The sequence below is a fragment of the Hippocampus zosterae genome, chromosome 17 (genome assembly GCF_025434085.1).
Source record: "Hippocampus zosterae strain Florida chromosome 17, ASM2543408v3, whole genome shotgun sequence".
Classification (NCBI taxonomy): domain Eukaryota; kingdom Metazoa; phylum Chordata; class Actinopteri; order Syngnathiformes; family Syngnathidae; genus Hippocampus; species Hippocampus zosterae.
In genome coordinates this window covers 15,267,474-15,280,223 of record NC_067467.1, presented here as the reverse complement: position 1 = coordinate 15,280,223, position 12,750 = coordinate 15,267,474, and the positions used below count along the sequence as shown (strand labels likewise).

Genomic DNA, 12,750 nt, shown 5'->3' with positions numbered 1-12,750 from the left:
GCTCCTAGCAAACCCTTGCAATACTTTTGGGTCTGCCAGGTCGGACCGACATCTTCCCCCACCATTGGAGCCCACTCACCACCAGGTGGTGATCAGATGACAGCTTTGCCCCTCTCTTCACCTAAGTTTCCAAAACAAGCGGCCGCAAATCCGATGATACAAACACAAAGTCAATCATTGAACTGCAGCCAAGGGTCTCCTGGTGCCAAGTGCACATATGGACACCCTTATGTTTGAACAAGGTGTTCGTTATGGACAATCCGTGACGAGCACAGAAGTCCAATAACGAAACACCACTCGAGTTCTGATCGGGGGGGCGTTCCTCCCAATCACGCCCCTCCACATCTCACTGTCATTGCCCACGTGAGCATTGAAGTTCCCCAGCAGAACAAGGGAGTCCTCAGCAGGGTACTCTCCAGCACCCCCTCCATGGACTCCAAAAAGTCAAGTCAAGTCAAGTCAAGTCAAGTCAAGTCAACAGTATTTATAGAGCACTTTCAAACAGCCATCGCTCCATACAAAGTGCTGTACATGGAGCGATTTAACATACACAATAAACAGTAAGACGAATCGGTAATAATGGCGGTAGAAAGCACCAAGCAGTAAAATCAAGAACAAATCTAAGTCATGCTGAGTCGAACGTCAAAGAATACAAGTGAGTTTTGAGGAGGGCTTTAAAGATGGGCAGCGAGGAGGCTTGCCGAACGTTCAGTGGGAGGTCATTCCAGAGAGAGGGACCAGCAACAGAAAAGACTCGATCCCCTCTGAGCCTCAGTTTAGTTCTTGGTACTTCTAACAAAGACTGGTCCACAGACCTGAGCCGCCGGGCAGGTGTGTAGGGGCGGATGAGCTCAGAGAGGTAAGGTGGCGTGAGATTATTCAGAGATTTGAAAACAAAAAGGAGGATCTTGAAAATAACTCTAAAATGAATGGGGAGCCAGTAAAGGGATGCCAGAGTAGGAGTTATATGCTCCCTCTTACGAGTACCAGTCAAGAGGCGAGCAGCGGCATTCTGGACCAGCTGAAGGCGCAATGGAGGACTGGCTGACTCCAAAGTACAGGGCATTGCAGTAATTGAGCAGGGATGTGAAAAAGGCATGAATTACTGTCTCAAAGTCTTCATGTGAGAGGAGAGGTTTTATTTTGGCCAGCTGTCTAAGGTGAAAGAAGCTGGATTTAACAACGGCACCAATTTGCCGATCGAGTTTGAAATCACTGTCCAGTTTAAGGCCCAAGTTTGAGACCGTTGATTTCAGATAAGGAGACAGGGGGCCCAAGTCGACAGGATGGAATGTACAAGGGCCACTGGGACCAAACAATATCACCTCTGTCTTCTTTTCGTTGTATTTCAAGAAATGTTGTGCCATCCAGGTTTTGATTTCTTCCAGACAGGATAGGAGTGGCCTTAATGAGAAGGCGTCTTTCTTGCTCAGTGGGACATAGATCTGGCAGTCATCTGCATAGCAGTGGAAGGGAATAGAACGTTTCCTTAAGATGGAACCCAATGGGAGCAGATACAGCGAGAACAGCAGAGGCCCCAGAATTGAGCCCTGTGGAACGCCACATGACGGGAGCAGTGCGTGACTCAGAGCAGCCAAGGCTGACACAAAAGGTCCTGTCAGCTAGATAGGACCTAAACCACTCAAGAGCACTGCCGCCAATGCCCACCAAGTGCTGCAAACGAGTCAGCAGAATACTGTGATTCACTGTATCAAATGCTGCAGTTAAAACTAATAAAACCAGACACACTTGGTCTCCAGAGTCATTTGCCAGGAGGATGTCATTAGAAACGCGTAATAGGGCTGACTCGGTGCTATGCATTGTCTTGAAACCTAACTGGAAGACCTCCAAGATGTTATGTTCATCCAAGAAAAGTTTCAACTGCATGTGCAGCACTTTTTCCAGAATTTTGGAAATGAAAGGCAGTTTGGAAATGGGCCTGTAACTTGGCAGCACATCTTGATCAAGACCAGGTTTCTTGATCAAGGGTTGGACCACAGCATGTTTAAACTGTTGGGGAACTACACCAGAAGAAAGGCTGCTGTTGATGATATCCAAGACCGATGCACCAACACTTGGGAGAACCTCCTGAAAGAAGCGTGGGGGAAGAGAGTCGCAAGGGGAGCCAGATGGCTTCGTCTGGCGAACTACATCCTCCAAAAGCGCCAAGGAACATGGACAGAGGGGTCAAATGCGGTATTTGAGACCGGAATCCTACCTGTAGAGACCTTATCAATAAAAAACTGAAGGAATCTTTTGCACATCTCGGGTGAAGAATCCGAGCAAGTAGGCAGAGGGGGTTTGAGTACAGAATCTATCGTTTTAAATAGTGCGCGTGGGTTGTGACGGTTAGCTAGAATAAGGTCCGACAGATATTCTCTTTTGGCCTCTTTTGCTGTGAGCTGGTAGTTACGCCAGCAGTCTTTCCAAATTTGATAAGAGACATGCAATTTGTCTTTTTTCCACTTGCCTTCAGCTTTGCGACACTCCTGCCTAGCTGCGCGGGTAATGTCGTTAAACCATGGCTCGGGTTTAGGCTCTGGGAGCACATGACAAGTCGAACCAAGAGGTGAGTTCCTCTGTGTTAGATGAGGGTACGCAAAGGTTATTAAAGGCATCAGAGAAACGACTAGCAGTGCGAGGGTTAAAAATTCGGCGTTTACAACTAGGAGCGCCAGATTTCACAGCAGCATGTGATATGACTTTTCAAGGACTTCCAGATTTGACACCGGTAGACCATGAGCAAGGACAAGGTCTAAAATATGTCTTTGTTCATTTGTCGGGCTGGTCACATACTGTACAAAATTAAAAGAGTCAATAAGTCTTAAGAAGTCTTTTGCTAGCGGTTTTTCCGGACAGCACAAATGGATATTAAAATCCCCCATTAGGAGGATATGATCATATCTCAGCCTGATTTCCGCAAGAAAGGTTGAAAAGTCGCTTAAAAAGTCTTTGTTGTATTTAGGAGGACGGTAAATGACGGCACAAAGCACCGGGAAAACACGACCAACTTCAAAGAAGGTTGCTTCATAGCTGTTGGCCGATGTGGTGAATGTGCACCGTTTACATTTGAAATTGTTCTTAAGTTTCAAGATTTCTTAAATTTCTTAAATAAAAAAGGGTGGGTACGCTGAGCTGCTGTTGGGTGTGTACACACAAACAACAGTCAGGACCTGTCCCCCCAACCGAAGACGGAGTGAGGCAACCCTCTCGTCTTCCGGTGTAAACCCCAATGTACAGGCACTGAGCCGGGGGGCCATGAGTATGCCCACACCTGCTCTGCGCCTCTCATCGTGGGCAACTCCAGAGTCCAACCCCTCTCAAGAGAACTGGTACCAGAACCCAGGCTGTGTGTGGAGATAAGTCCGACTGTATCCAGTTGGAACTTTTCTACCTCGCACACCAGTCCCAAGAGCTAGCTTCTGTAGCCGAGGATCGGACTGCCAAGGTCCCCGCCTTTGGCTACTGCCCACCTCACACTGCACCTGACACCTTTGGGTGTGAGTTCATGAGAAGGGGGACCCACGTTGCCTCTTTGGGCTGAGCCTGGCCGGCCCCCATGTGTGCAGGCCCAGCAACCAAGCCCCACGTCCAGGCAAGGGAAACTGAGTGAGCCTTGCTTTGTCTGGTCCCTCACCTAGGACCTTTTTGATCTGGGTGACCCTGCCATGGGCACAACGCCCCAGGCAACTTAGCTCCTAGGATCATTGGGACACACAAACCCCTCCACCACAGTAAGGTGAAGGCTCATGGAGGAGCAGAGCAAAGTTGATTATTATTTCTTTCATAAATAGTGTAATTTATTGGCTATCCTGGCTTTTTTTCTGTGACGAACCCGGTGAGGGTTATTTCGTTATTTATTTTATTTATAGTGTTATAATTTATTTACTGACTTTTGTTCTATGAAAAATCCAGAAAAAGGTTATTTGACTTTGTGTGGGTCTCTGGAAAACAAAATGTTGTGAAGGTGCTATATATATCAGCATGTATTGTATTGTATTGTATGTTAGGTAGTCTTGCAGTCACACTTTTTCTGTTCCAAACTGACCCCCAGCAGAGAAGTTAAATTTAAAATTATGTGGCCCTCACAGGAAAACGTTTGGGGACCACTGGTTTAAAGTAACTTTCGAGTCTCAAGCAAGCCCCAAGTCATGTTTTCTTGAGCAAGTAAGGTCCTGTGATAAATATAGTCCCAAGTCAAGGCACCTTAATAATGCAGTCTTAACTGCAGTGGCGAGTGAGACAAAATATTACCATAGTCAATTAATGTCATTATTGGCCAATTTATCAAACCGGTGTACATGTTTAACACCTCCCAGAATATCCATCCATTTTCCGAACCGCTTGATGCTCACTAGGGTCGCGGGGGGTTCTGGAGCCTATCCCAGCCATCTTCGGGCAGTAGGCAGGGGACACCCTAAATCAGTAACCAGCCAATCGCAGGGCACACAGAGACAAACAACCATCCACACTCACACTCACACCTAGGGACAATTTAGAGCGTCCCATCAGCCTGCCATGCATGTTTTTGGAATGTGGGAGGAAACCTAAGCACCTGGAGAAAACCCACGCAGGCCCGGGGAGAACATGCAAACTCCACACAGGGAGGCTGGAGCTGGAATCGAACCGGGTACCTCTGCACTGTGAAGCCGACGTGCTAACCACCGGACTACCGGTTTGCAGACAATACCCTTTAAAAGGCTGGAATGTACATATGATCCTATTTTGCAAATGCAATAACTTGTAGGAATGTAAGAAAACTGTGACTCTGTGTAGATATATCTGTGTAGATATTATGCAACTGCGCATAAGTTAATGTCTGGCTGTCAATTTTTTTTTTTTTGGACAGGGTGTAGACAAGTTTAGATTAACACTCAAATATTTAACTAAATTATAATTAATGAAATTGTGTCATGAAGTGTTGTTGAATTTGATTATACTATTCTGGGAGGGAGGCGGCCCGGTTGGATGGATGTCTGCAAACCACGCTCGCCTCAAACACTGGTCAACAGCAAATCCTGCTGGCACTGAAAGTGCTCTCATTCAGACTGGGAAACACATTATTTTTCTGACCAAAGTTATGCCGCTTACTGACATGCACAAGCATGATTCAAAAAGATGGATTCTCATAATACCATGCAGTTATGAAAATGTGCAGTTTTGATCAATCTTCACAGAGAATGCTGAACAGCTTGAACGAAATAGTAGCGCTAGCAATGCTAAGCCACCATTAGCGCTTTAAACAAGTCAACACTAAGCACGGCTAGTACTTACAAGTTAATTGTAATAGAGTTATTACAACACTAAATTCCTTGGTTTAGTTGTTTTGGGGGCTATGTTAAATCAATTACAAATTCAAAATGGTGAAAAATGTGCCCTTCAAGTAGAAATGTTGCTAATTCTGCGTCTCTTTTCAATCTTCTCAATTGAAGGTCCCTTCTGTTTGATAGTCATGTCCATTTTTTTATTTTTTTTTTAGCAAATATGGGAACGTGCTTTTGATTTTTTTCCAGAGACAGGTCTTCCAAAATAGTCAGGAAAACTCCAGAAGCCGAAGTTAGTGGCAACTAGTTCAGGGTGTCCCTCGCCTACTGCCTGAAGACGGCTAGGACAGGCTCCGGCACATTCCGCGACGCTTGTGAGCGGATCAGAAAATGGATGGATGGATAGATGGAGGGTGGCAGTGATTGACTCCCATGTTACGTCGCATTTCTGCACTAATTCGGGCAAAAGGAGTGTTGAGTGCTGTACATGTACGTACTTTTCATGTTTACACTTTTCTGTTTGGCAACATTTCCAAAAGTCGTTTCTTCATTATCGTCTTAAGTATTATTCTAATTTTGTGAGATTGTGAATTTGCGTGTTTGATTAGTTTTCAAATATCCATCCATCCATCGATCCATTTTCTGGTCCGCTTAATCCTCACAAGGGTCGTGGGGATGCTGGAGCCTATGCCAGCTGTCTGCGGGGGACACCCTGAAACGGTTGCCAGCCAATCGCAGGGCACACAGAGACGAACAACCATCCACGCTCACACAAACACCGAGGGACAATTTAGAATGTTCAATCAGCCTGCTGTGCATAATTTTGGAATGTGGGAGGAAACCGGAGAAAACCCACGCAGGCCCAGGGAGAACATGCAAACTCCAGACAGGGAGGCCAGAGCTGGAATTGAACCTACCTCTGCACTGTGAGGTCATCTAAATTAAATCATCTCAATTAAAATGAATTAACACCTGAAACGTATTCATCTGTGTGGAATGAATGCATGCACTGCATGTTTCACTTTTTAAAATAGTATTATTATTGAAATAAACATTTTCATGATATTATTTTTTTTTCACAAGCACCAAGGAGCCTGCAATCCAGTCATGAAAACATTTATTACACCTTGTGTGATAAAACCCGACCTGATAAAACCACAACACTCAGGTTTTCCGCTGTATTACATGTGCGCTTGTTGGAGATGTCGCAAATATCTTAAACATCTTTCTATAAGTGCACACACAGATGAGCAGTATGTTATCAAAGGTCTTCTGGTGACAATAGAGTATATACTGTTGACTCAAATGTTTTATAATCATGTTTTCATTATGATCTCTTCAAGCAGCCTTGGTCCAAGTGTTTGTTACACACTCGGGTTTGAGTATGGATGAAATGGACTCGAACACACCCGCACCCCTTCTAGTTTTTTTAGTTAGTTGTCTTTCCGCCCCAGCTGGCCACAATGATGAACGGACACAACAAAGACCGCCCTAAATTATGGTTGAATTAAAAAAACAAAAAGTGGAGAGTTGACAGAGAGTTTGTGCAGTGGTATGATTGCAAAGTGTTCTTCGCCACTGAATACGATGATGCTTATTCCTTTCTCATCCCCTCCTTCCCCCACCATTCTTCCAATGGTAGCTTGTTTAGGGCCCCCATCCAACAAAGTTACAACGATAACAGTACACAAACAAGTGGGCGGGGCCAAAAGGTTTGGGAATGGTAAGTGTGGGCGAGCCAGCCATTGTGCCAGCATTTCCTCTCTCTCTTCCTCTCTTGAACGTTTGCAATGCAAAATCTCACGTGACATTTCTTTTTGAATTGTGATTGGGTTGATGCTGTACATTGACATATTTTCTTGAGTGACAACAAGTGTTCTCCTGTAACTGCGTGTAAAAGCAATCTTGACTGAGACATGATTCATTTGCACATCTATCGGAGATTGTTGGAAAATAATTTGGAAACTTTTGTTTGATGATAATGCACCCGCATTTTAATTTTCCCTGTTAACTTTGATTTCGATTTTGGAATGTGTTGAATGGTTGATTGATTGACTTGCTAACAGTATCTATGTTCTTTGGGGTTTTAATTTTTTTTTAATGCAAGTAGAAAGGCTGTTGTCCAAGTGTGACTGCATTTTAGTGCTTTTCATCACAATTTCATCACAATCATTTTCCAAGATTGACTGGATGTTGCACAATGCTTCCGGCATATTTTCTTCCTCCTTGCCCTATTGATATTTGGGTTTTTTTTTCCTTCTTCTTTTCCCCTGCCCTCTGCATGCATCTGTGCTCACAAAACAAAATGACCCAAATTGCCTATATGTATCTTTATTTTTTTCTTTACTTTTGTCTTTATATTTACTGAAATGTCACTCTAAGCGGAACGCATGTTGAAAAAAATAGAAAATGTGCAAATAGAAGGACAGGTGATTTGTTTCTTTTTTTTAACTTTTTTTTTTCAGTGTTTCTGAATGCAACTGTGAAAACACACAAATGACATGATTGTTTGTTTCTTTGTTTATAACACAAGGGGACAATGCATGCCGACTTTCACAATCTGTTATTTAAAGCTAAGCAACTCTCATAACACGTGAAATTTTCTCTCTACCTGCTGTAGGTCAACAATGCAACAGCTCGAGTAATGACAAATAAGAAGACTGTCAACCCATATGCAAATGGTAAGGTTGCCTAAGTGGACACATACACACCAAATGTACTCAAGCACCGACTGTATGCGGGTAGCATTGTGTTTGGGCTGAGAAGGAAATAATGTGACATTAACTTAAGCAAGACATTTTAAATAGAGTGTACATGGGGGGAAAAGTGGTAGAATGTCTCTTGCATATTTTAACAAACTGAATTAATTCCGACTCACATTTGAATAAAAAACGAGAAAGTTTGGACGACTTTTTTCATCTATCTATCGCTGTGCCCCATCCATCCATTTTCTTCTATGTAACCGCGGGCAACAGAGCCAGCCTAACCATATTTTGTGTCCTGGGGTGTCCCTTCCTCCCGGTTGAAAATGCCTGAACATCAGGAGGCATCCTAACCAGATTTCACTTCATATGTTTACTCTTTATGAGGAGGATCAGTGGCTCTACACTGATTGTGAAAGCGCTATATAAATCAGCATGTATTGTATTGTATTGTATCCTCTCCCGGATGGCCATACTTCTTATCATATGACTTAAAGAAGACCTCTGAGACCTGAGTTGAGTTTGGAGCAAACTCATTTCAGTCGCTTGTATCTGTAATGTTGTTCTTTTGGGCATAACCCACAGGTTGTGACCATATGTGAGGGTGCGGACGTGGATCGAACTTTAAATCATGAGTGTCACCTGTCAGCTTATGTCGTTCTTCTACATGATGGACCACTGCAGAGTTTACATCATTTCAGATGCTGGACCAGTTTGCCTGTTGATTTCCTTCTCTTGTTGGCTCTCTGAAGATGGATCATGCGTGCAAGAGAGAGCATCAGGCTTCACATTATGGGGGCCTGAACGGTAAGATAGAGGAAAAATGACAGCGTCCTTCGAACAAGGTCCAAAGAGCCTAACAAGCATTTGGGGACTTGGCAGATTGCAGAAATGTGAGTGTTTTGTGATCTGTTAGTACCAGCAAGGGGATTTCAGCTCCCTCCAGCTAGTGTCTCCACTGCCTAAAGGGCAGTGTAACGGTTGAGATCACAGTTTCTCTCCCCGGGAAAAATGTGTGTGAAAAGAATTGACAGGGATGTACCTTTCAATCTCCAGAACATCTCTGGAAGAGCACGGAGTTCAAAGCATCCACCTCGTTGATGAACTGGAGAGCAGAATCAGGATGGATGAGGACTGGGGCAGAGGTGAACAGTTGGTTGAGGCATTTGAAGGCAGTGTCAGCTTTGGGGGTCCATGCAAATAGAGAGGCTATAGAGGTGAGTTGGGTGAGGTGTGTGGTGATCTTGCTGGAAGTGCATCTGTGACTACAGATGCACTTCCTGCAGAAGTTGGCAAACCGCAGGAACTGCTCAAGCTGCTTGCTAGGAGCTGGTCATGGGCAAGGATTTAGCTGAGAAAAATAATAATAATAATAATGGAGGTGTTTTTGTCAAGTTAACCATCACAAACCACGATACAATAGATTCTGTACTCAAACCCCCTCTACCTACTTGCTCGGATTCTTCACCCGAGATGTGCAACAGATTCCTTCAGTTTTTCATTGATAAGGTCTCTACAGCTAGGACTCCGGTCTCAAATACCGGATCTGACCCTCTGTCCATGTTCCATTTTCAGCTGTGCTAAATTCTTTTGAAACTGTGTCCATGACGCTTTTGGAGGATGTAGTTCGCCAGACGAAGCCGTCTGTTCCCCCTGCAACTCTCTTCTCCCGCACTTCTTTCAGGAGGTTCTCCCGAGTGTTGGCGCATCGGTCTTGGATATCATCAACTGCAGCCTTTCTTCTGGTATCGTTCCCCAACAGTTTAAACATGCTGCGGTCCAACCCTTGATCAAGAAACCTCTTCTTGATCCAGATGTGCTGTCAAGTTTCAGGCCCATTTCCAAACTGCCTTTCATGTCCAAAATTCTGGAAAAAGTGGTGCACATGCAGTTGAAATTTTTCTTGGATGAACATAACATCTTGGAGGTCTTCCAGTCAGGTTTCAAGACGATGCATAGCACAGAGTCAGCCCTGTTTACTCATTTCTAATGACATCCTCCTGGCAAATGACGCTGGAGACCACGTTTGTCTCGTTTTATTGGACTTAACTGCAGCATTTGATACAGTGGATCACAGTATTCTGCTGACTCGTTTGCAGCACTTGGTGGGCATTGGCGGCAGTGCACTTGAGTGGTTAAGGTCCTATTTAGCTGACAGAACCTTTTGTGTCAGCCTTGGCTGCTCTGAGTCACGCACTGCTCCCCTGTCCTGTGGTGTTCCACAGGGCTCGATTCTGGGGCCTCTCCTGTTCTCGCTGTATCTGCTCCCATTGGGTTCCATCTTAAGGAAAAATGGTATTCCCTTCCACTGCTATGCAGATGACTGCCAGATCTATGTGCCACTGAGCAAGAAAGACGCCTTCTCATTAGGGCCACTCCTATCCTGTCTGGAAGAAATCAAAACCTGGATGGCACAGAATTAATTGAAATTCAATGAAAAGAAGACAGAGGTGATATTGTTTGGTCCCAGTGTCCCTTGTACATCCCATCCTGTAGAGGTGGGCCCCTTGTCTCCTTATCTTAAGTCAACAGTCTCAAACTTGGGCCTTAAACTGGACAGTGATTTCAAACTTGATCGGCAAATTGCTGCCGTTGTTAAATCCAGCTTCTTTCACCTTAGACAGCTGGCCAAAATAAAACTTCTCCTCTCCCATGAACACGTTGAGACAGTAATTCATGTCATAGTCACATCCCGGCTCAATTACTGCAGTGCCCTCTACTTTGGAGTCAGCCAGTCCTCCATTAAGCGCCTTCAGCTGGTCCAGAATGCCGCTGCTCGCCTCTTGACTGGTACTCGTAAGAGGGAGCACATAACTCCTACTCTGGCATCCCTTCACTGGCTCCCCATATATTTTAGAGTTATTTTCAAGATATTATATATATTATAGCTGTTTCAAAGTGCTCTATAAATACAGTTGACTTGACTTGACTTGACTTGACTTTTGTGCTTTGACAAAGGTTTGTTTTCTTGGACGCACTGTTGAATTCATTTAACATGCTGAACGTGTTCTTCTGCAGTTTGAGAGAAAATCAAAATGATATCAAGATAAACACAAACTGGTGAAGCATATCTCGGAGACCATCATTAATAAGTACTTTAATTATGGCTGGAGCATGAGTGAGACCAAAAGTCATCACCAAATATTCAAAGGGGCCGAGGGCAATTCAAAAGTCTGTTTTCCACTCATCTCCCTCCCGGATTCGCACCAAATGATGTGTTGCGACCTTCTAGTAAGGTGAAAATGGTGGCTTGATTGAAAGACTCAAACGAAGAGTCAATGAGGCTGAGCAGATACTTATTCTTTATGGTGATGTCATTTTGTCCTAAAGTCGATGCATAGTCGTATGGTCTTGTCTTTTTTGTCTACAACTTAAAATCCAGCACCGAGAGGAGAGGAGAAAAGAGTCACTCATATACTTCTTCATGGGGCGTGACAGGTTGTAAAGTCTATTATAAGGTAGGGAGGCTCTGAGGAGTAAGTTGATTGCAGTCATACGGTTTGTGAGGGGGAAGGGAAGATAAGATAAGAAAACCTTTATTTGTCTCACAATGGAGAAATTTGCAATTTACCGCAGCAATATTTGGAGGGAAGAAAGTAGGGAAAAAAACAAAGTATTTGCATGCACAAAATAATTAAAAAAATGAACTGTACACAGTACAGAATGCTATATAAAATATAACATAAGCATACAGTATATGCAACTGCCTGCCTGGGACTTACGAAGCACCTCCCCAAAGTCGTGATATTCAGGGAGGAACCAAAGAAAGATGGGAAAGAGAAATGAGAGGAAGAAGAATGGTGTGCTCCTGATGGTTACCCGAAATGGTGAGATAGTGATCGTCTGGTGTGCAACAGTGTCTATAAGGGGCATCCATCAATGTCAGACTCGTTGGGACGTGTCTAAAAGGGACATGGAGAATTTAGCTGAAGGGCGACAAAGTTTGTGAGGGAGGACATAGTGGTAGGCAATTTAATCTGGTGAGAAGATTCACGAGAGTTCTCTGTGTCACTCACCCTAAGGCTGCATTCAGTGGCCGCGAGGGGACTCTTGGGTCACAGTGAGCACTGATTAATGAAACGCCCAGACCTTCTACAATAGATGCAAAGACCCAGTGGAACCCATCGGGCGTGTTCCTCCAGGGAGAGGTGGTGTTCCATTAACCTGCCATGCATGTTTTTGGAATGTGGGAGGAAAGCGGAGTACCCGGAGAAAACCCACGCAGCCACAGGAAGAATCTTCAAACTCCACACAAGGAGGCCGTAGCTGGAATCGAACCCGGTACCTCTGCACTGTGAAGCCGACATGCTAACCACTGGACTCTGCGCCTCTCATCGTGGGCAACTCCAGAGTCCAACCCCTCTCAAGAGAACTGGTACCAGAACCCAGGCTGTGTGTGGAGATAAGTCCGACTGTATCCAGTTGGAACTTTTCTACCTCGCACACCAGTCCCAAGAGCTAGCTTCTGTAGCCGAGGATCGGACTGCCAAGGTCCCCGCCTTTGGCTACTGCCCACCTCACACTGCACCTGACACCTTTGGGTGTGAGTTCATGAGAAGGGGGACCCACGTTGCCTCTTTGGGCTGAGCCTGGCCGGCCCCCATGTGTGCAGGCCCAGCAACCAAGCCCCACGTCCAGGCAAGGGAAACTGAGTGAGCCTTGCTTTGTCTGGTCCCTCACCTAGGACCTTTTTGCTCTGGGTGACCCTGCCATGGGCACAACGCCCCAGGCAACTTAGCTCCTAGGATCATTGGGACACACAAACCCCTCCACCACGGTAAGGT

General features: G+C 44.9%; 1 protein-coding gene across 11 annotated transcripts in view; it reads left to right on the top strand.

The window, feature by feature from the left end:
• The window catches only part of rbfox1 (RNA binding fox-1 homolog 1), a 256,048-nt gene that overhangs the window by 170,244 nt on the left and 73,054 nt on the right, over nucleotides 1-12,750 (top strand). For all 11 annotated transcript variants that reach the window (XR_007959562.1, XR_007959561.1, XM_052049733.1 and 8 more), the window contains one exon: nucleotides 7,885-7,945. Coding sequence is in view for 9 of the 11 variants with exons in the window: in XM_052049733.1 (XP_051905693.1) it covers nucleotides 7,885-7,945 (61 nt within the window). In the remaining 2 variants the exon portion in view is untranslated. The remainder of the gene's footprint in view (nucleotides 1-7,884; nucleotides 7,946-12,750) is intronic.